Source organism: Sesamum indicum, linkage group LG6 (genome assembly GCF_000512975.1).
Source record: "Sesamum indicum cultivar Zhongzhi No. 13 linkage group LG6, S_indicum_v1.0, whole genome shotgun sequence".
In the NCBI taxonomy this organism is placed as follows: Eukaryota; Viridiplantae; Streptophyta; class Magnoliopsida; order Lamiales; family Pedaliaceae; genus Sesamum; species Sesamum indicum.
The window spans coordinates 21,029,570-21,053,614 of NC_026150.1; the positions used below are offsets into that span (position 1 = coordinate 21,029,570).

Genomic DNA, 24,045 nt, shown 5'->3' on the forward strand with positions numbered 1-24,045 from the left:
AAATTATGGGTGGCAATGGCACTGTAAATTTCGCTTACTGTTCCAACAGGAGAACCCCCACCCACCCCAAGTCGCCGGGCCCCCCACCCTCATTCTCCATTGGTTTCAATTCAAGACTGCCCGCGGTCAGCAAATGAAGGCTTAATCCATATCCAGATGCTACCCCCCCACCCCACCCCACCCCAAAAAACAACAGTCTGAAGAGGCAAAAGAAAGGTTTTGGAGAGTTTTTGAGTTACCTTTCCTTTCCTTCTTCCTCAATTCCACTTTTCTGTCCTCTTACAAGGGCAGCAAACTATGGTAAATACAGCTAAGACAACCCTATGCATCCACGAACTGAATTTTCTAATATATATTTGCATTCCATCTCATGTTGCATCAAACTTTTTAGAATAAAGAAAAGAATGATTTTGTGTCTGGGAATGCACTAATATGCATATTCTTTGTCTAATCTAAGGAATTTAGAGGTTGTTTTGGGGTCAAAGCAGATTAGTGTGTTGGGGCAGTAACTCCCAATTTAAGGACTTTTGTTTGGGATTATTCCATTTGGAACAAAGACTTAGGATCATAATTCATGGGTTAATGCTACTTTCTTGTGCTTTGGGAATATCCTTTATTCAAGAACAAGCACTTAAATTTACATAGAATCTAAGGTCTTCTTGAGGTGATTTAAGTAACTAATTATTTTATTTAAGGGATGAGATATTGTAATTTTTCAAATAATAAAGTATATTTTGTAATTACACTGATAATGTACACAAGCACCCCATATTCATTGCAAATGAGGAGTTTGCGTGGCTTATAACCTCGAAGACCTCTTTTCCTTAGGAGGTGTCTTTTTGAGACTGATGCGTGCAAAAAGCCATGGGTTCAATGAATATTGACTATTGTTCAAAACTTGGGTCGAAGCGAATGCAAATCCTGAAAAGGGGACCTACAAGAAAAGGCGTTTATACTCCGACGTCCAAATTAGTATTGGATTCAAGATAATATAAAGCAAAAAAGTAAGCAAATTGAAGTAAAAATCAAGATATGGTGAATAAAGTTGGTAAAAAGTGCAAGAGCACGTGATAATATACTTAGAAAGAACTTAAGAGATAATTTAGAGAGTAAGAGAGGTGTCTACCTCATGAAGGGACCAAACCTGTACTTATAGAGGAAGTGCCCCCGTGTCAAGGGCCGCTCGCACACTCGGCACCCTTGACGTGCATTTTGGCTACCCAACCGTTCTACATGGCCGACCAATCAACCTTCACTGACAGACGCTGGACATCCGCAGTCTTAGAGTCCTAGGTGTTGGTCTTTTACTGCTTTGTTATTTGCTTTCTGTTGTTGAGATTGCTCAGGGGGACGTTACGCCTCCTGAGGTGCATTTTTCAGCTATTTTAATATCTAGTGCTTTTAATAGGATTTATTTTTTTAAGCCTATTATAGGGGGGAATGAGTATAAGAAGCTTGGCTTAGTGACGTGTTAGAGTCCCCCTCAAGGCGATCCCCTTGCTCTAGCATCGTTGATAATTGTATTCACACTTTTCAGTTTAATGCAATCCACTTTCTGAAATCGTGCGTTCGAATTGCTGTCGTTGCGTTATTGCTTTCGTATTGTGATTCCTGTCGGAGTGCTGCTTTAGTGTCGAGCGGGAGTGTGTGTTGAGATTGACGGAAATAGTCAGCGGACTACTAGCCACACGATGCGCTTTGCAGAAGGCGCCTCGTGAGACCCCGTCTGCAGGGGTCTATTCCACTCCCGAAAAATCATGCAGAAGTTGGTTGGGATAAGGGATAAATCACTCTTATTCGTAGCTTGAAGTGCTTTAGTAAGAGTCTTTTTCAACTTGGGAGATCCCTTGCCTGCAATGAACCTAGCCGCCAGGGAGTCTCTCCTTACTCATGTGGGACTCTTTGAGCTGACGTGGTCCGAGGTGGCTATTGACACTTGGGCCAACTGGATGCCACAGTGGTGTGTGGGTTGCCACGTGTGTGGGCCTTTTGGGCCGAATGTTTTGTTGAGTTTTAACCATGATCCGAGTCGGGGGATGTCCTGGGTCTCTTTCCTTCTTCCTGGGCTTCTTAGGCTACTTAGGTTGTTTGGGCCTACCTAGTTAGACTGTGGGTTGTGCTATCCTTAGCCTCTTGGGAACATTATGGGCGTGGGATGTCCTAGGCCTCCCGGAGGGTACCATAAGCCGTCCGTTTCTATCTTCTTTTTTGGCCGCTTAAGCCTCTTTGGATAGCTTATTTTTAAGCACATCAGGAGCCCTCCACTGTAATAGGTGGAGATTTCGACACTTATTAGAATAGATATCTTTAGAGGTGAGTCCCGAAGGGGGAGCTTTTGATCTCTCTCTCTCTCTCTCTCTCTCTCTTTTTGAACTCCTATAAAGAATGTTAGTAGTATAAGCATGTTGAGAAAAAGAGAAGCTTACTTCATGCCCGTACGGAGCAAGGCTTTTTATGAAGCTGCCTCCACTGAGGAGGGCTTAACAGGTGTCTTTTGTGACTACTCCGGTGTAGGACTTTATTTTTCTGCAAGAGAATGTTCAATTACAAAGATATGTATATATTACAAATAGGTCTTGCACGGAGCAAAATTGTTGTGCCTCCTCGGAAGAGAGCTCATTTGAGGGAACCCTACTTAGAACATGACTTATGGACCTCACCGAAGGAAAAATAAGGTGTGTGCTGAAAGCAGGGCTTAGATGCCTCCGCAAAGGAGGGCTTAGGTGCCTACACGAGATAGAGCGTATAAGTCCCCCAAAGAATGACCTAAGTACCTACCCGAAGGAGGGCTGGGGTGCCTCTATAGAGGAAGGCCTTTGTGCTTGTGTGGAAGATAAGACTTTATTTTGAGAAGGATGCCCTACTTGAGGGGGCAGGACTTTTGGCCAGAGGTTCGGAGAAGTATCCATCGTGAAATCCCTACAAAAGGGCACATGTTAACACATTGAAAGTGGTAAAATAGACCTCCAAGATTACTAAGTTAAAATGTTAAGGATACTCTTTGAGAGAAGCTTGTATGTGAAGATTTATTCTATAAGGGATGCCCTCCTGCTCTTCTAGTGAACGTCCTGTCTCAAGGTTTCCTGCACATTGAAAAGTGGATTAGTAGGAACATTATAATTAAATAATGATAATGGAGGGGTTACTGAAATTGGGCAATAGAGGTAGTAATCATTCTTGGGAGGTCCTCCAACGTGAAGGGGACCATCATTCCGGGGAGGTGTGGACTCCTTCTATTGTTCTCACGTCTTAGATCTATGTTTGATAGATGACGACACTTGATGGGTGCAAAAAATGCTTGGGTTCAATGAATATGGACTATTGTGCAAATACTTGGGCTGAAGCGAATGCAAATCTTGAAGGGGGGACCAGCCAAAAAGTCGTTAGCACTCCAACGCTCAAGTTAGCATTGAATTCGAGATGAAATAAAGTAAAAAAGTAACCAAATTTAATTAAAAATCGAGATATTACAAATAAAAAGTTGATAAAAAATACAAGAATACATGATAATACGCTTAGAGAGAGCTTAAGAGATAGTTTAGAGAGTAAGAAAGGTGTCCGCGTCATGGAGGGACCAAACATGCATTTATAGAGGGAATGCCTTCATCTACAGGGGTCTATCCCACTCCTGAGAATCTAACGAAAGTTGGTTGGGATGGTAGGAATAAGGGATAAATCATCCTTATCCATAGCTAGAAATGCTTTAGTAAGAGTTTTCTTCAATTTGGGAGACTCCTAGCCTGCAAGGAGTTGTCACCGCCAGGAAGTCTCTCCTTGCTCAGGTGGGACTTCTTGAGCTGACGTGGTCTGAGGTGGCTGCTGGCACCTGGCCATCTAGATGCCACGGTGGAGTGTGCGCTGCCATGTGTGTGGGCTTTTTAGGCCGAATATTTTGTCGGACTTTAATCATGATCCGAGTGGAGGGCTGTCTTGGGTCTCCTCCCTTCTCCTTGGGCTTCTTGGGCTAGTTAGGTTGTCTGGTCCCTAGTAGACTGTGGGATGACCATCCTTATCCTCTTGGGAGAGTTATGGACGTGGGATATCCTAGGCCTCCCGAAGGGTACAATGGGCATTCCTTTTCTTTTTTATTTTTTTTTATTTTTTGGGCCGTTTGGGCCTCTTTGGACCAACTTATTTTTATGCACATTAGGGACAAATCCGTGAAGCCTATACGAAGCTAGAACAGATAATACCTCGCACAACGGGACAACGATAGAGTTGTAAGCCACATCATTTGGCGTCGTACGTGGGAACGAAGTCATGTGCCCCTCCCAAGCCCCTCGTCTGAGAGACTGATGATGTAGGCAAGCGTCCAACATTGGTTGCAAACGAGGACGTTCGATTGGTTTATATGCCCCAAGGCTCCTGTCCCTAACGAGGTGTTTTTAATTTGAACACAAACTTGTGAAGCTTATACGATAATAGAGGGGATAATACCTTGCACAACGAGATACCGATTTGGACGCAAGCCAGAACATACACCAAGCCTCGTTACCTTTTATTTAAATAAAATCTCGAATTGGAGTCTTATATATTTGTGTGCTGGTTAAATCTAAATTAATCAAATATGAATTTTAGGTATAGAGTGATTTAAGAGGAGCAAAAAAGAGAAGTTTAAACTTGGATTAAGCTCTCTAGGCATGGAAATCCAGTTAACTAATTCTTATTCACATGCTACATGTGGGAGACTATCTTGGTCCCAGCTATCCCCATGTAACTGTTGTGACATTTTGAAGGCTTTCTTTGTGATCAAGAAGTGGATTAGTTTTAATTAATTAATCTTAAGGATTAAACAAATGGAGTTGACAACCAAGAATCATTCCAAAGAGGTTAAAGTCCAAATCTCCTAATTAGGAATCCCTAACAAACCCTAAAAGTGAGCCATTAGTCTATGCTCAAAGCTTCCACTAGCCATAATTGACTCCTTTTAGGTCTCAATAATTATATATGCTAATTAATTATCCAGCAAATTAATTAAAGAGATCCAATACAATAATATCTATTATTATATTTTGACAGAAAAGAAAGGAGGGCAAACTTTGTGGCCTCCCATATTGTTCTACATGCCCTCCAATTAACCACTAACACCATTTGATTATATAAGTTGGATTGTTTGGTTTGAGACTTTTTGCTCTATATCCACAATTTTCTTCTTCTTCTTTTTTTTTTTTGCATTACACATATGTTACAGGTATTGCATTAGTGACAATATTTTGTTAAGATTATATAGAAAATTTATTACCTCAATTAATTTTTTTAGTTTTCTCTCGAAACTTGAAAAAGAAGGGGGGGCAGAGGGACAGAAATAGGTGCATAGGACCAAAACTTGAAAAATACCACAAAAATGCCAGGAAAATGACTATTTTTCCCCTTCAAAAGAAACTTCTTTAACTTTAACAATTTTATTAAAAGGACTTAAAACAAATGAAATAATAGTTTAAGGACCAAAACTATAAAAGTAACAGTGTTTGAGGACTGAAAGTGCAAGTATTCTGTAAATATCCTATTAAACAAAATAACTTTTGGCTCACTTTGCACGATGCATAATCAGGAATTAATAGTGATTTAAGGTAGAAGGGAAATGCAATTATGATTGCGGAAGATTCATGCTTTCAATCATTCATCACTTTACAGATTATCCATTATCTATCAATCCGGTCCTCATTTTATAGAAAAATAATCCAACATATAACCGGACGTTGCCAAACAAGACCTGCCAATTTCCTCATGCATATACACACTTCAAAATTATTTCAAACCAAGTAAGAAATATGCCTCCTTTATTATTAGGGTAAATTAAAATTACCTCCTCTGAAAATGATATAATTATAATATTTTTTTATCATTTGAAAAATTACAAATATTTTTTTGATGTTTTATGAATTATGTAATCTTAGATGGAGGTATGAAGTTATCAACTTTGCGCTTATTGTATTTTTTTTTTAAATTAAAAAATTATAAAAAAATCAAAAGGGATGGATGAAAAAATTTTAAAAATTGTAAAAAAATTATCCACTTAGTCCATAAAAAAAATAAATTTTTTAAAAGATAAATAAAAACTATAATTTTTAATCTATAAGAGCATTTTGGTCAGTTTACCATTAAGAATGGATGAAAACCTAACGGATTGGACTAATTGTTAGGTGATTGTTAAAATCAAGGGAATATAGGTAATCTTTCAAACAACAAGGCGGTATTCTTAATTATGTCAAATCTCAAGAGAGGTCGTTGTAATTTACCTTTATTATTATCTTGACCGAGGGCTGTAAACAAGTATAATAAAGTTAAACGCATTTTTGTCCAAGTTTATTTAAATTATTATCGAATTTGAAAATATGCGTTTGAACTTGATTTGCTTAGTAATCAAATCTGTTTAAATGAGTTTTAGTTAAATCGAACACGAGTCGAGCCCACGTACATAGATTGATATTTTCAAATATATTTTATTAGTCTTTTGGTAATTGAATCGAGCTGGAGTTGAGTTTAAAAATCTATCAAATGAAAATTTAAGTTTAAATTTAATTTATCAAATTAACGAATCAAATTCAGAGGATCTTTTACCAATCAATTTTAAATTAAATATCCAATAGTTTGATTTTCTTTTAGCTCTCTGTAAATTAAATGGAAGTATATACATGCATGTAGTTGGTTAATTAAACTCTGTGAATAATTGTAAAGGCTAGAACAAATAATAAGATGTGAGAATGTTGAAATGATTTTTGTCCTTGGGGTTTATGAATCAAAGAAGAATGTTGGTAGAGAGACTGACTGTTTCTCTAAGTACAGAATAATCAATAATGTGGGGACAATTAATTAAGATGGATTATTTCAACTACCATTTGCAATTATCTCTTTAGAAAAATACCTCACTTTTTTTTTTTTTAGTACAATGGGGTGGGGTTCGGATTTGAACCGAGGACCCTCTGGTTTTAATAGGAGAGTGATGTTAATTCAATCGATTAGTTGATCGTCCATTTTTTGTTAGGAAAATAAAAGAACAAGAAAGAAACAAACTGAACAAATGCCTCCACTATAATTTGCTATCGGATTGATATGACAATTCACTTTTAGTATACGACAAGCCTCTTAAAGTCCGCAAATAGCAATTTTGAATACTTCTATTAGGAGCAAACAAAAAACATATATATGTGAATACATAATTCAGGGATTAGCATATGTCATTTGACACTTAGTATTTATAGACATTTCAAACATTTTTCCTGGATTATTGCAATATTTAAATTGCGGATCCATTGATAATCGTTGCAATATTTTATGCAAAAAAACTACATAATGTTTTAGAAGAAAAGTTGCAGTCACATTTTTTCAGTTCTTGTCGAGAAATTCAAAATTCAATTTATACAAAATAATTAAAAAATTAATTTAAAAATAAATAAATAAAATTATTCGTTTCAAGCAAACAAGAGTATGTGTCAGGTGTCCATGTGCCAAGTGTATATATATACTAATATATTTATTTATTTTAACTTTCTTCAATTTTTCTTCCAAGTTCTATTTAAAATTTTAAGAAGATATATCTCATTATAAATTATTGTAGATTTATTTATTCTTCCAACGTGAGAGGTACTTTTATTTACAAATTATTTCCATGACTTTTAATTTATTTAGTATGAAAATAAAGTAGAAAAGTTTACCCATTGTTGATGTATATATTGTTAATACACATTTATTTACAAGGGCAAAAAAGTAACTTTCATATATATAACCGATACAATAAATACATACATCCTACCATACTACATAAATTTCAACACCACTATAAACACCAACAATATAATTTTTTAGAAGGATTTACTATTCATTGATTTGGATCCCTCATACATACCAAAAAAACCCTCTCGTAAATCGCATTTTCACCTGGTGTACAATTGTGTCGTAGGTAAAATTTTCGTTTCATCATTTTGTTAAAATCACCTATCATTGGCGCCATCTGTGGAAAAATTTGCCTCGACACTGAGTATGGAAATTAGGTCTCAGGCTCATGATGTTCACGATTTAGACGTGATCCGTGCAGCTCAAGTGAACGAGGCGGAACAAGACTCGCCTCGCTACCTCATGAATAAGTTCGCCTCAATGGAGAGATCCCTTCACCACATTGACAATATCCGCCTGCGCCCCTCGGGAGAACAGTCCGCCCGGAAGTTCCACCGCAAAAACCGATGATCCAACTGACACAAGAGGCTTTGTTGGCTCTGATTCGCGATGCTTCTACTCGAGCGATGGCACAAGTCGTGGCCCAATTTGTAGCACAACAACCCATAAACTGCCCCTCCTTCCGTTCGCAGAAATCGAAAATTATGCTCGACTCCCAAAGAGGAGGAGCAAAGCGAGAGGAAAGGAACAACAGAATCTCTCTACCTGAGGTTGCACAGACCCAAGATAAAAACCCCCACAATCGAGAATCATCAACACCTCCACCGCCTAGGGGAGCCGAGGATCCTTATTTTCCATGGGCCATCGCCCCTCATCGGCGAAGCCATTTCTACCCTGCAAGTTTAGTTGAAGCACTTTCAGCGGGCGTCAAAGTATCGAATCTATCATAATACGATGGAATAGGGGACTTGGAAGAATACTTGAACAAATTTTATACTAAAATCGATTAGTACGACTTGAGTGACGCTGCCTATTGCAAGGTCTTCCGCACTAAGCTCTCCAAACATGCTTTAGCGTGGTTCAACCAATCGCCGTTTGGAACTATCTCCAGTCTCAAGCAGTTGACTGAATATTTTTTGCATCACTTCTCCATGAACAAGAAAGTCCCAAAAACGGCCGCATATTTGTTCATCATTCGCCAGAGAGAAAATGAACCATTAAGAGATTACGTTCAAAAGTTTGTGGAGGCAGTGCATGAGGTGCCACATGTCAATCACGAGTTGTTGGCCAACACAATTCAACAACCAGGAAGATTTAAAGAATCTATAGCTGGAAAACCCCCTAGCTTTCTAGGATATTTGCTCATGCGATCACAAAAATATATTAGAATCGAAGAGTCTAATGTTTCGGACACTTCCCTTGGCATCAAGAGGAAAGGTCAAGAAGAGGAAAAGGAATCGAGAATAAGAGGAGCGTAAACATTTACCTCCGACGGGATTCGCGCACTACACCCCGTTGAATACATCTAAGGGGAGATATTAGTTGTGGCGTAACAACAAGGGCTAATCAGTTAATGACCGATAAAGATGAAAGATAACTCCAAGAGACTCAAATTCGATAAGTTGTCATTTTCACCGGGACAAGGGGCACACGACGGAGGAATGTCATCACCTAAAGAATGGGATAGAAAAATTGATCCAGCAAAGGACATTTGAAGGAATATATCAACCACTATCCACAAGGACGTCAATTTGACCGTGGGCCGAATGTGCCAACTCCTTATGACGATAATTATCCCACAGCAGGAGTTATCTCATGACCTCAAAAAGATCAGCAAGCCATGAAGGAGTGACCCTAACTTCACGTAGCGGAAAAAATTATTTTTTGGCTATTCACTTATAATAGGAGAAAACTCGAGTAGCAGCTTAACATATCCTTCTCTCCTTTTGATTTCCCCTAAGACATTGTATTGCGAATTTTAAGTAATGAAGTTAGTTTTCTTGTCGTAGTTCTAACAAACCAAATTAATTTAGACGTAAAGATCCCTGAAGTTTCAAGAGGACTCTAGAGGTAAAAATCGTCATTCCCTGTAGGCAAAAGTCGCTATTGCCCTCGGACCCCATAGACAGAACTTCATTGAGATCCCCGTCAATGATGTTGTCCCAGAAACTTTACATCCCTTTGAAGTTGGTAAGAGACCGACTCCGAGATATGAAGTATCCTTTGAGGCAATGTCCCCTCATAAAAAATATTGGACTCGGAAAATTTTGCTCCCTTCCCTTTCCAAAGTTGGTAAAAACCCAACTTCGGGACATGAGCAAAAACATCCTTTGAGGCAACATCGACGAAAATAAGTCGTAAGAAAACAAAACAACAATTGAATAAGTGCAATGACTACACTTATGAATATGGAATATTGCCGAGTTTAACCCCAAAATATCCGACCAAGTAAGTCGGAAAAAATTCACCCAAGTATAAAATACCGCTGAGTTAATGTTAAAATATCCGACTAAGTGAGTCGGAAGAAATTCATTCCAAGTGATAAATGTCAAATTACATACCAAAATTTTCTATCATATGAGTCTAAAAAAACCACCCCATGAGGCAAATGCCCTTGGTGGTGGAGTGGTCGAGGTTGTCATTTTTCATCCCTTTGACCTGAGTTCAAAATCTGGAGAGCATGACATTGCGCCTTCCCAAAAACTGCAAGCTTAGCCCACCTTTTCTTCGAGCTGGCGAGTCTGAGTCTGCGCCTGGTGGTCGACTCCAACAATTTGGGCCACCTTCAACGATAATATTGGGCTCGGGTAACACATCTTGGACCCATTAACTGTTAAATATTAACCCAAATAGTTATTCAATCTAAGTCAAGGCCCTAGATACTTATTACGTTTTCTTACTTTCGGATAAAATACTACACTAGCATTAGATATTTCATTCAAGAGTGGGGGGCTATAACCCATACAATAAATATATATTATTCATTGATTTAGACCCCCTCATAGATACCCAAAAAATCCTCTCCTAAATCGTATTTTTACTTGGTGTACAATTATATTATAAATAAAATTTCTACTTCATTCTTTCGTTAAAATCACAATCACATCAGTAAAACTGGAGAAATTTTTTTAACTATCGTACGTACCCATCAAATCCCTTCAGCCTGTCGTTTTCTTGTATTTGTTTTATTTTTCCTCTGTATTTATTTGCAGCCACCGAAAGTGATATATTGTATTTAATATGTACTCTGCAATTAAGAGTAATAATAGAATAGTTATAATAGCAACTGTAGGAGGTAAGTTATAGTAACTGTAGGAGGCAAGTTTTTGGATTTCTTTTTTTTTTTTTTTTGGGGGGGGGGGGTGGGTTGAAATGGTTATTTATTTATTTAGGTATATCGCTAGTTAAACTCGTGCAAGCTACTCAATGATTTTTTTTTTATTCAAATTATATTTAGTTGAATCAAATTAATTATACGGCAAGTGTATTAAATTTGTCACGTGATTGTTTATTTTATTTGATTTATAGATTAATCATACGATAAATATATTTATATTTATAATATAATTAATTTAGTTTTGACCAACCCCAATTTCAATTAAAAAATTTTTATCCAATTGAAAAAAAGTTGACTGTTATGAAATATTTAACTTGACCACCATAATTTTCCAATATGTCAGGTACATTAAAGTCAATCTCAACCGAATCGATATAGAGGACATCGTCATGCCATAGTACACCGATTATAAAACAACAAATTATACGTCCACTTTGAACTCGTGATATTCAAATGAAAATTTAAAAGTTCAACCGCTCGACCACTATGCTTGTTGTTAGCATTTTGTTAGTTGATTCTTGCTCTCACATTACTGTTTCATGTAGCAAATGGACTGACACTGGCAAATTTCTTGGATGTTTTTTTTTACTATTTTAATAGGTTAAATGCAATTTATCCTTTATGGTATACGGAATGAATAAAATATCTCTTTGTGAAAAAAGAATTAGCAAATTATCCATTTGTGTTTAAAAATATAAAGCAAATTGTCTCCCTATTAATGATTTAGATAAAAGGATAATTTGCTTTATTTTCCAAAACACAAGGTGTAATTTACTATTTTATTTTTAATATTTTTTTTCACTTATTTCTGATATTACAGGGAGTAAAAGCATTTCTCCACTATTGTAATAGGTAATAAAGACATTCCGGAGTTTCAATTGAGGATGTCAACTATAATTGTCGAGATGAGTACACAAAGAAAAGAATCAGTTGTCCTAACTTCTTCACCTTTCTTGCACTATATACAACGTCAAAGATCCATAGACAAAGAAAAGAATCAACTTTCCTAACTTCTTCACCTTTCCTGCACTATATATAACGTCAAAGATCCATACTGATTTTATCTTCTTGTTCAAGATCCATAAATTAACATACAAGCATAACAATCATACCGGTGACGATTGATCGGCCTAGACAGAAACATAACCAAAATAAATGCAACATGACTTATATTTGATGAGCCCGACTGAGATTGTAACGGTGAGATTATTAAGATGTCGACACAGCTGAAATACAGTTACAACGACGTCTCCTAAATGAATGGCTCAGAAGAGAAAAATTAAGCATCCCGAGCATTTACAGGCTTTGTGACCAAGACCATCATGAATACCAGGACCACTTGATGGTTCAAGACCACAAGCGGCATGATGCAGCATGTATGATTGCACGGCATCATGAAAGCACCAGAAATTAAGTTGGACAACACATTAACTGGAGTGGATGCCGGAAGAATATGTTTTTGCTCTTAAAAGCAAGAAATGGATGAATAATACAGAGAGAAAGTGGATTAAGTTAGCTACAGAAACGAACGAAACCTCATCACCGGGCATTGATTAACAAATAGATACGAGGATAGTTGTCAAAGTCACATCACCGGGCAAGTAAGGAAGTATGAGCAATGCAATAAGCTCAGCTTCTCTAATCTTTTTGACACCTCCTAGAACCCATGTTTTTAACATCTCTGCAAAGAAATCACAAATAGCTGAGACATCACCTGCAACATAACGCTAGCATTAACATAATTATCGGGCAGTGTAACTTGTTTCCCGAGTAGCTTCAACTTTCCACCATGCTCCCACCGTGTACCATCAGAAACTCGAAAAGCAAGAGGCCATTCTAGAAGCAAAAAATTGTGAGTTGGTAGCTGTCCTAAGCATTGTAAAAGCTTGAAGCTAGGTAAAGAAGCTGGAACTGCATATAGATTGGAAACTCTCAGGTTTCTCAATTTGTGATATACTGACAATGTTGAGAGAACGATCTTTGATTCTGAAAACATATCACTCAAATGGAAACTCATAACAGCAGCATAGCTATAGGTTGCTCTATCGATTTTATGCATCTTCAATGTGAATATGATAAGAAAGCAATATTTCATTCTAAAATTCATGCTCACACAGACTCAAAGTCAGAATCATGAGGACAAACTAAGCACTACAGTCATCACTAACATAATATATAATCACTACCACCCTCACCTTGGTGTCAAAAGATGCTTAACAAAGCTCATCGGAACATTGTTCGTTTTCTTTCTCTTTGTCGCACTAAGATGGGTCGTTACATAAACCAAAGATAGAGGTGGCAAAGACAGCATAACATAAAAATATCAAAAAATTGATTGTGTAGACCAAAAATGGATCATAAATCCAAATTACAAAGACGGGATACGTTCTGCTAGCTTGTTCGAGGTGGACATTTCTATCCTTTTTCATGCACCTAGCTTCCTGCCAACATTTCTGAAGTCAAGCTAGAAAGACCAACTGCATTCAAGCGCTTCACAGTGATCTTTGAGTCCAAAGATGGATGCTGGTACTTATTTGAAAAATGTTCCTTAATGGTTGAACTTCTGCCAATAAAAGTTGAGTCGAACGCTCTCTAGCGAAGGGAAAATGCAAAATTGCCGGATGGCAAAGTATAGAAGGTCAATCTACTTTGGCAAGCAACCAACACATAGTTCTTGAACAGCGATCATCAGAGTCGTATTTTGTTTTTACTTATTAGCCAAGTAGACATTTCAAAGGACACAAAGCTCCTTGCTTAATTAAAACCACTGGACCTTCTACTCCATCAAACCTTACCTCCATACTGAAAAGATACCACAATTCCAAGGTAAACTCGAATCCCTTGGACTAACTGGAATAAGCTGGAGTTTGTAAGGTGAGGACAAAGATGGACAGAACATTCAAACACTATCAAGCAAAATACACCAAGAAACGACTAACACACTAATCAGTCTGACATTGTTAATATCTTTCGCAACGTAAAGAAAGGACTTCTGCGGCAATGTCTGCTGGCAAGATGATAAATACAAAAAAGTAATCAAGAGGATCGAAATAAGGGTATACACACAAAATATGTGTTATTACGGATCTCACAAACATATACACAAGTCCAAGTTTAGTCTTGCTCTCGATTCCTCACTTGGCAGCATTTTATTACGTTTTCATCTTCTTATTTGTCTATATCCAGGTAAATGCCCATGAAAATGTAAGGAACTAAAGGTGCAGATCATAACCTAAGCAATTACTATGAAAATCATTTCATCACCGATTACATTTTGGTGACTCTAGCAATGTTTCAACGCCATCATCGAAAGTAATAGCGTAATCGTACGAAAAAACATTACAGAGATTAAGCTCAAAACTCGCCACGCTACTAAACAATTCAGGAGGATTTCAATGAATCCAGATAGCATGCGACTTCCCTCAAGGCAAAGATTTTGGATGCCACAATAGGACGACGTCTCTGAGAAACGACCTTGGGATTAAGCGAAGCGATATGGACGACCCATCACACAACGACATGAATCTAGCAGAAAACACACCTAAAGCGACTAGAGGAGCACTCATCCATCTCACCAAGGAGGATTTTCAGAACATTATCTCCACCGCAGTCAAAACAACTTTAGAGCAGAGTGAATCCGGAAGGAACCGACCCGTAGTTACTCCTAGGTGGTTTTTCTTTGTTTTGCCCTCTCGCCCGTGGTCATTTCTTCACCTGGATTCAGCAAAGCCCCTCCCCCCCCCCAGAGAATTATGGCTTTGACTTCCTTGCTGGATATCCTAAATGAAAGCCCCTATGGCTGTCGGTACCTCATCGATAAAAGACTCCTAGGGCATTTTGCCCTAAGTCCATGGGTGGAGCGCTTGGAGGACTCCTGAGTGTTTTTATTTTTCCTCATGTTTTTTATTTTGCTTTATTTATATCAAATTATAATTTGGGTAATTTCTTTTTGAATCAGATAACATTATGTTTAACAAGTTGATAAGGGATCACACTTCGAGAGCTCAAGTTGGAGGGACCCCTTTTTCTAGTGAGTTCAAAGAAAAACACTGCTTCTCCTACACCTGGTGTCACCCCAGGGTGTTCCTCCAAGAGAACAAAGTTGAGTTCGTTTGTGGCTTCTCCTACAAGTTCCACAAAGCCACCTTCAAGGCCTCCTCCTCTGCCTCCACCTAAGGATGAAAGGGGTGTGTCCCTCAAGTTCTCTCGCTCCTACTCCACTTGCCTGCATACTCATCAATCTTTGGACCAAGAGAGTGGGAGCAATACGCCATTGGTGTCCGAGCTCATGAGATGGGTGCTGTCTACAAGAGACAAGCATTTGTTGTCTTCTTTGTCAAAAGATGAGCCGGAAGGAATAGCCTCCTCATATATGTATGCTTAAGGTATGTTTCATTTAGTTTTCCTTTTTCAAAAAATGTCTTTCTAATACCCTCCTCTTCCTGTTAGGCTGTCTCCGTCTGTGAAGAGCTCTTCTCTCATCCTCCTACCTCTCAAAATAATGCTCAAAAACGAAAACTAGAGGAGAAGGTGGAATACTTAGGTGTAGAGAACACCAAGCGTCAAGAGGACAAGAAGGAGGTAGTTGCCCGTTATCAACAACTAGAGAATGACCTGAGGAAGCTATAAACAGAAGCTCAAAGCCATGAGGAGGCCCTTAAGAAAGCTATGGAGAAGGCCTCCCTCGATTTTCTTGATTCAGCTGACGGCTGACGTTATTTGGAGGGCTATTGGGCGTGCTGCCTCTAGCAATTTAAGAAGTTTGAAGTATATCAAAGCGAGGAAACCGGAATAGCTGGACCCTACTTCGAATATGGCTTTGTGGCATGTAGGGAGTAGTTTGAAACACACGAATACCCTCTAACTAGGAAAGTGTCTTCATTTCTTCATCTTGCAACTACTACGGAGAATGTTCCCTTCACTGGCACTCCCACTCCCGTGGGTAGAGACCTCCATCTTGAATCAGGTTTGCCTTCCTTGCTTTCTTCGGCATGAACTCACACTAACTCTTAGTCTTGGTTTATCTTGAGAAAGTAATTTTTTGTAGAGGATGATTTAGACAACATACTAGGGGAGGTTGAAACCAAAGTGAGGGGTCCCCCCTGAAGGAACAGTTAATTCTGTAGTGGGGGACTCTTGGGAGACGGGGGCCAAAAGCCAAAAAAAAGGGGATGCCCCTGAGGATGCTGATACAAAACCTCCTGAAGCCTCCACTGCTGCCGCCTCTCCAGCCAAAGAAGAGAAGGAAAAAGACCCTACCTAATGGGGAGAAAAAGAAAAGATGTAATTGAACCCCCTCCCCCCCTAAAAAACACATTTTACTTTCCTTGCTCCGTTTTTCCCCCCTAATATAGGGGGATGAAACAATTTCTGAATGTCTTTTTCCAGGCTCGGCCACGCTTTTAGGTCGAGCTATTTTTGACGTGTTTGAATAGAATGGACCTATCAGTTTTCTGCATGCGAGGATGTTTGTTTTTCATTTTGCCTAGATATGCCCTTGCTTGAGCATGGTCTAGAACTAAGGGTGTTCCATGAGGGAAGGGTAGCCTTCTAGGGTTTTTCCAATATTTTCTTGAAACTAAGATTGAAATTTCAATCACAGAATAAGTATATGAGAAAAAAATAAAAGGCATGTGAGGGCTTACTTTTGTTGTCGGATACCTGTTTGTTCATTGCCAGGGCTTAGTCCTATATATTGTTTAGTGCCTCGCCTTATCATGTACATAAAATAGAAAGTCATACCTGATTGTTGTGGGACTCCAGAGAGTGTCAGTTTGTCGTTTTGGTGGTTGACCCCTACTGCCTGTTAATGAAGACGTCCTTCTAAAAGGTTTAATATTTTCAAGATTACTTATTTAGAGGGAGTCCTTCAAGAGGACTCATTATCCATGAAGGAGGTTCTTTCACGTATAGTTCTTCTTAAGGTTATGTACATTCCAGGGTTGTGAAAAGGAGCGCCCTTCAAGATCTTCTATTTTATACACTCCTCGCCCTAACACTGCTGTGATTTTATAGGGTTCTCCCAAGTGGGGTCTAGCTTCTGAATTGGTTTTAGAGTATCCACCCATCGCAGCACCAAATCTCCAACTTGAAAAGTTCGTATTTTCACTCTTCTATTATGGGCATTTATTATGGTATTTTTGTATTCTGTATGCAAATGAAAGTCTTTTTCTCGTAATTCTTCAATGAGATCTAGGTTCTCTTTTAGTTATTTTCCTCGGAGAAGTGTAAAACTCTGTGGGAGGGTACTCCCAATTCTGCCGGGATAATAGCTTCAATCCCACAAAATAACGTGAAGGAACTTTCCCCCGTAGACCCTCGAGGGGTCGTGCAGTATGCCCTTAAGACGCTGGTTAACTCCTTCGTCCAGTTTCCACAAACTCGTTCAAGTCTCCTCTTAATTCCTTATACTAGAATTCGATTAGCGACCACCACTTGTCCATTAGACTGGGGGTGTGCCATCGCTGTGAATCTTTACTTGATATATAAATCTTTGCACCAATATTATATTCTATGTTCTTGAAACTGTGGGCCATTGTCTGAGATTATTTCTCGAGAGAGTCCAAAACGGCATATGATGTTCTTCCATATGAATTTCATCACTTCTGTTTTCATGATATGAGCTAATGGTTTAGCTTCTACCCACTTAGTAGTCAATGACTATTAGAAGGAATTTTCTCTAATCAAGGGCTAGAGGGAAATGTCCTACAATATCTATTCCCCATTTTGCGAAGGGACAAGGCTACAACATGGTTGTGAGGGGTCTTGCAGGTCAATTTATAAGGGGGGAATGCTTGTGGCGTTTCTCACATTTGTTTACCAACTGATGTGCATCTTGTTTCATTGAAGGCTAGAAGTATCCTTCCCGCAATGCTTTATTAGCTAAGACCCATGTCCTTGCATAGGCTCCATAACAACCACTATTTATTTCCTTAAGAATATGTAGTCCATCTTGTTGTGATAAACACCGGAGTAGAAGGTGTGTGAAAGATTTTTTGTAGAGGACCTCTCATTGGAGCAAAAATCGGGAAGCTCGAGCTTTAAGTCTTGTTGTCTCCCACCTGTTATTTGGGAGGCGTCCTTCTTCAAGCCATTGAATAACGGGTGTCCTCCAATCTCCTTAAATGGATATGGCTTGAATATGAATTGGAGATCTTGGTTTGGGGAGGTGTTGTATGGTAATATACATTGCTCGACAATCTTCTAAAGCACTAGCTAACTTGGAGAGGCAGTCTACTACGGCATTTTCTTCCCTAGGGATTTGCACTGTTTGAAAGCTCTCAAATGTTGTCTTTAATCTGTTATTTGTTGTAGATATCATGATTTCTTCCTTAGCTTTGTACGAACCCTCCACTTGTTTGACTACTAGTTGCGAATCTAAATAAGCTATTAAATGTCTAACTCCTACTTCATGTGCCATCTTGAGATTACGAGTACTTCATATTCTGCTTCATTGTTGGAAGCCCTAAACCCAAATTTGACGGTGAATTTTGAGTCTTCTCCTTGGGGTGAATGTTTGCTATCTTCACTTGATTTCTTGTGTTTTTCATCAAATCAAACCAGCATACTTGAGTGATTTGGGAGAAATTCAATTACGAAATTTTTAAGATTCATAGAGGGGGAAATGAACAGTTGTTTGATTTGAGGCTGGATTTCACTCACGACTCACTTAAAGTGCATGGATACAATTTTTCCCTTCAATGATAACAGCCACTTAACGGATTCTTCATTCTTTCATTCAAACTTGACAGTGAATGGAGGTTTGAGAATAAGTTGCAAATTTTTATTAAAAGAGTGGGATCAAAACGGAAATAAAAGGTATCATCATTACATGTGTATCATATGACCTGCGTTGTTTTGGAAAAGGATTCTCCAAGAAAATTGGAATAATTACTTGTGTTTCCTTTCCGGCGGCTTCCTAATTGGGACCTTCCTAAATGTAAGCAACACAAGACCAATATAAAATGGGATCCGTCGGGCGGCGAAAAGGGTCACCGGCAAGAAAATTACAGCATACGCCGCGAAGGCGGCATTTTTGAGCTTATTGTTGAGCAAAAAGGAGTGCCCAGCAAAGTATGACACCAACATAGAAACTACAGAGACCACAAGAGATATTGAGCCCAGTAGAAGCCTCATCGGCAGGTACTTGCTGAAGTCTTTCTCCTGGTACCTGGACCCATATCAACAAACTCAGAAATCGGAGAGTTATTCATCTACATCAAATCTACAAGAAAATTTTGAGAGATTTATTTTCTTTTTCCTTTTTTATTTAATTGTCTTGCCTGGAGGTGTGAATCACCAAGAACATCAAGAGTGACGCGACAGAGAAGCATAGCGCAATGACTGAGGAGATGGCGAACACGGTAAAGGCTGGTTTATCTTCCAGGGTTGGGATGCCGCTCTCCGACCTGACTCCGCCGGGAACGGTGGTGGAGCTAGTGAATGCTACGGTTGCAACGAGAGAGGCTAGCACGGAGCAGGACTGGGAGATGCTGCTCAGCCACTTGCCAGCCTCGTTGAGCAGGCTTTCATGGCTTTTGCTGAATATATCCTCTGCGGTTTGGCCTTCATTATTGTATCGGAAAAAGAAGTCGAACGGCATCGACTCCCTCACAAACTAGATAAAGAATTGGCATAAGTTTCAGCAACTGGGGCTAATATTATTCCAATAAATTTTAATTCTTTGCTTACCTCATACCACTTAATTTCCCATTGCATCTGCAATACAGCACCTGGGACGGGCCACGGTCGAATAGTATCTGCCGGCAGCATGGCAGCAAGATGTAAAGCAGTGTTTCCATGGGCGTCCCTTTGGCGGAATATGGCTTCTCTCATTGTTTTCCGGCGGGTTAAGAATGTGTAAAGTTGAGGCTGCCGATTTTCCACTGTAAGCAGAACAATATTCTTCTTCTCAACGTTCATGTCATAGATGGCCACAGGAAAGAGGTCAAGTATCTTTTCCACCATTTCTATTATACCATTCTTTGCGGCGACAAGTATTGGTGTTTCCCCCTTGATTGTGTAGACTTGCGGAGAAGCCTTCTCTAGCAATTTTTCCATGATTTGGATGGACCAGATATGCCTCTGCTTTTCCTGAAACATTTTTATTCTTCTCGCGGATCCTTGTCCCACGATACCAGAAACAAATATCAGCATTTGAGACTAAATTACAAGAAAGAATGTTTGTTTTAGATGCTTGGTTGCTGGCTGATGGTCTGAGGCTTACCCAAGCCAAGGATTACCAGCATCACTTTGGATACAACTTGGAGACAGTGAAAACATCCGAGAGAGTTGGCGGGAAGCAATTGTATTCCTTCATCTTGGGACATGCTTGATCCTTGTGCTGAACAAGATACGTTGTGTAAGACTACTAGTTGCGCATGGATATGATGTTGATGCACAGTTGCTAAAAATCAAAGTAATAGAGTTTATACTGTAAAAAATAAGGTTCTGTCACCTTGTTCATGATCAGATCGCTGTAGCTCTGCATCTGCTTGCTGTCTCTTTGGTCTTAAACAAGCTGCAAAAGAAAACAAGCAGAACATCAACACTGAAATCATCATACACAGATAAGAATACTGAAGAAACGTTTATTCAAAATTAGAAGCGATCAGCAGGTTTACTGCAATTCCGCTACTAAATTCTCAATTAGTAATTATACTTACTCAGCATCCTCATTATACCCCTCAGACAAAGGCTGAAGTTTACGCAGGTCTGGCAGTTGGCCGGATACTTAGCATTTTCTCCATGTCGAATGTCCTGTACCTGGTAACTGGATGGCCGAAGCTCATCAACATATATACCTACAATAAAAATGCCCATTCAGTTGATCTTACAAAGAGATATATCCTGTTGCACTCTGTCTAGCTAAACTACTGTGTAGGAGAAAAGAGAGACTCACAATGATAAATGAGTTTTTGGTAACCTCTGATATCGCTTCCACTTCTGAAGGCATATGGCTTCCTTGCAAGAATATGCAGTGGTGTGCGCCCCTGCTCGTCCACCCAGTTTACAAGCTTCCCATAGTGATGAATTATTTGAAACGCTAGATCTGTGGGAGAGACATAAAAGACTATGAAAGAAGCTCATCCTACGTTTTATCATAGTAAAGACTAACTAATTATTACGAACATGCATGAAAAGCAGTAGTTCGGTAGCTCCGAGTGCTGACCAAAATATTCTCTGGAGATGGCAGAATGGAGAATCGTCTCTCCATTTTTTCTCCTACAATACTCATAACCTTCTCCACTTCTCAACAAGTAATGCAGGCAAAGAAACGCTTCCATTCTGCCATTGAGAGCAGCAAGAAAAAAGGGAGTTTCACCATTCCTGTTTCGTATCCCGATGAGCCGTGAGTCTGTAGATGCCATGAGCTCGCAGATCTTGACGTTGCCCAGAGAGGCCGCAAGATGGAGAGGTGTGTTCCCAAGCTGATTCTGGAATCGCAGGGCTTCGGGGCTGGTACGGATGACAGTTCTTAAAACCAGCTCTGCAAATATGTCGGCATTGCCATCAGAAATAGCTATGTGTAGAGCCGTATCTTCTGATTGGTTGATCTTAGTAAGAAGAGCTTCTGGATGTTGTTGGTATATGTTGGCAACTTCTTCCCAGTTGCCCTGAATCACATTCCGCATCAGCCTTGTCACCATATCATCCAGGTATGAGGAATTCATTTCTGTGTTTGCTGTGTCGTTAGATAGATGGGAGTTGTTGAGCACACCAAATCTTTCTATTACTATATAATACTTTCGTGGGAGTGTTTACAATTGTTTTAGGATAATACTTTTATCATTTAATGATATTGGCAATGAAAATATTTTTTTTAGAAAAAGAAGTTATATGGCAAAATATTTTAAATTTAATTTTTTCTACTTCTCATTGTTTTTTGGAAGTATTTTCAGTTTTTGGTTTCATTAGAATTTAACTTTATATATTATCTAATTTATTTCCAAAAGCAAAAGCTCCCATAAGTACCGTGCAACAAAGGTTGGAGTTTGGTTGGACATTTATTTAGCATTTGTTGCACTTTTACCCATCAACAAGCAAAGCATATAGTTAGCATATATATATATATATTAGGAAAAGGTTTGATTACGATACTTCAATTATATGACATATTAATTTATTGAAATAATTGGGAGCTATCAAATGAAAAGTACAATTTCATTACATTAATATTATTTTGTTCGACTCATATATAATAGATACTCGGTCGATTAACACGATGTGAACTTTGCCTTATTTTTTCGTCTGAGGGGATGCAAGAGAATTACAATCTAAACATGTACTGAATACAAAAGACAACAATGATTATTCTCTTTCTATATTCTTTTCATTGATAATCAAGACACGTATATTATTGATTTGGGTTGGAAGATTATGGTGATATTTGGATCGTTTAATTTAGAGGTGTTTGAAATTTAAGAAAACAAACAGATCGTTAAGTTTAGTGGGAATTATCCAATTAAGATCATCAGAATACTTGAATTAGTGGGATGTGAAATCAAGAGAAAAATGGTGTAAATATTCTCTTTGAAAAATAACGTACCTTAACCAAAATAGTTATAGGATATATATATGTCCAAATGTCTACATTTGTATGGATAGACATATCTTGATCTCAGCTTTTCGAGCATTTGTTATCAACAGTTGTGGTTTCAGATTGCCTGATCGGATCGGATTAAGTGCGACTCCATCCAATTTAAAAATGGGGGGATCCTTAATATTTTGTTTGGGCGTTGTTTTACGTCTTGTCCTTTTGAAATCCCCTCACACTAGAACCCTGTCATTACTCCCTCCACTTGTCATTACTCCCTCCACTTCTGTTATTCTCTTATATACTTATTCTGAAGTCATTCACACTTAGAGAAGTCCAAGCATTGTCTTTTTTAGGGTTCTAAGCTACCTGCTCGATTTTAAATATACATAATAAATACATATGATAAATATATTTATAAATTATAAAATATAAAATAATTATTTACAAAATAATAAAATTAAACCCCTGCCCTTACCCGTCGGTCACCTTATAGGGGGAGCGACAACAATCTGGGAGACCATGATGGTATTTCCTCTGGGCGATCCTCCACCAACAATCACGATCGCGCATGGGTGGATTTGAGCGTCTGCCGCAGTTTTTTTCCCTTAAATTTTATTTTTTGATTTTAATTAAAAAATTTAAGAAAATAAATTTATATTTTTATATTTTGATTTTAATTAAAAAATTTAAGAAAATAAATTTATATTTTTTGAATTTAAATGTAATTGAAAGAAAGTATATATTTCATTTAAATACGTAAAATTATAATTTACATCTATATACTATTTCTAGTAAATAATATAATTTATTTAAGTATATTTAAATTAATTAATAATTTAATTTAGTTAATAGTATATCATTATTATAAATAATTAACATTGTGTATAAATTTTTGTATTGTGATATTTAATTTAACTTTTTTATTTAAATTATAAATATTAATTTTTTTATATTTTTTGTATTTTAATTTAAATAAATATATTAAGGATAAAATTATTTATTTTTTAGAAGCATAAAAAAGAAAACCACAAAAACAATCTCAAAACAAAAAAATAAACATGTGTGATTTTATAAGTCAAGAAGGGTATATTAGTCATTTTAAATTCAAAAAGGGGTCAAAATCTTCCAAAAATCAATCCATTTCGCATTAAGGGGGCGTGAAATCCACCTTCTTTTAGTTTCTAATGAAAGGAGGGCTTTATGCCAGATTTTTTAAATCACAAGGACCTTTTAGCTTATTTTTAAAATATATGGGGGGTTTTCACTAATTTAGATTTGAGGCGTGAACAAGACACGTTCTTTTTTAAAGTGATAATTGCCCCACTATAAATTGCTACTGGATTGATATGATAATTCAATTCTAGGATACAATAAACCCCAAAGTTTGCGGATAGTAATTCCGAACACTTCTATCAAGAATAAACATAAAATTTGTATATGTGAAAACACAGTTCATGGATAATATATGCATTTGACACTTAGTATTTATAGGTATTTTGAACCTTTTTTGAAATCATTGCAATGCTTAAATTGCAAATTGATTCACAATCATTGC

General features: G+C 38.0%; 1 protein-coding gene across 1 annotated transcript; it reads right to left on the minus strand.

Annotated features, from left to right (window-relative positions):
• Window positions 18,675-21,683, minus strand: LOC105165364. The gene is made up of 8 exons (XM_011084345.2): window positions 21,123-21,683; window positions 20,853-21,002; window positions 20,617-20,754; window positions 20,409-20,471; window positions 20,178-20,294; window positions 19,643-20,073; window positions 19,234-19,568; window positions 18,675-19,121 (listed from the first exon to the last, which is right to left on the minus strand). Exons 1-8 carry the CDS (start codon window positions 21,622-21,624, stop codon window positions 18,842-18,844), a joined length of 2,016 nt encoding a protein of 671 aa, XP_011082647.1. The 5' UTR covers window positions 21,625-21,683; the 3' UTR covers window positions 18,675-18,841.

Bases quoted from the DNA above. Each gene is read 5' to 3' on its own strand.
- LOC105165364 (XM_011084345.2), bottom strand. From the start codon at position 21,624: ATGAATTCCTCATACCTGGATGATATGGTGACAAGGCTGATGCGGAAT. The intron at 20,472-20,616 runs GTAAGTATAATT...TTTCTTTTGCAG, and splicing joins GGGTATAATGAGGATGCTGA to CTTGTTTAAGACCAAAGAGA. The intron at 19,569-19,642 runs GTAAGCAAAGAA...TTCTTTATCTAG, and splicing joins GGGAAATTAAGTGGTATGAG to TTTGTGAGGGAGTCGATGCC.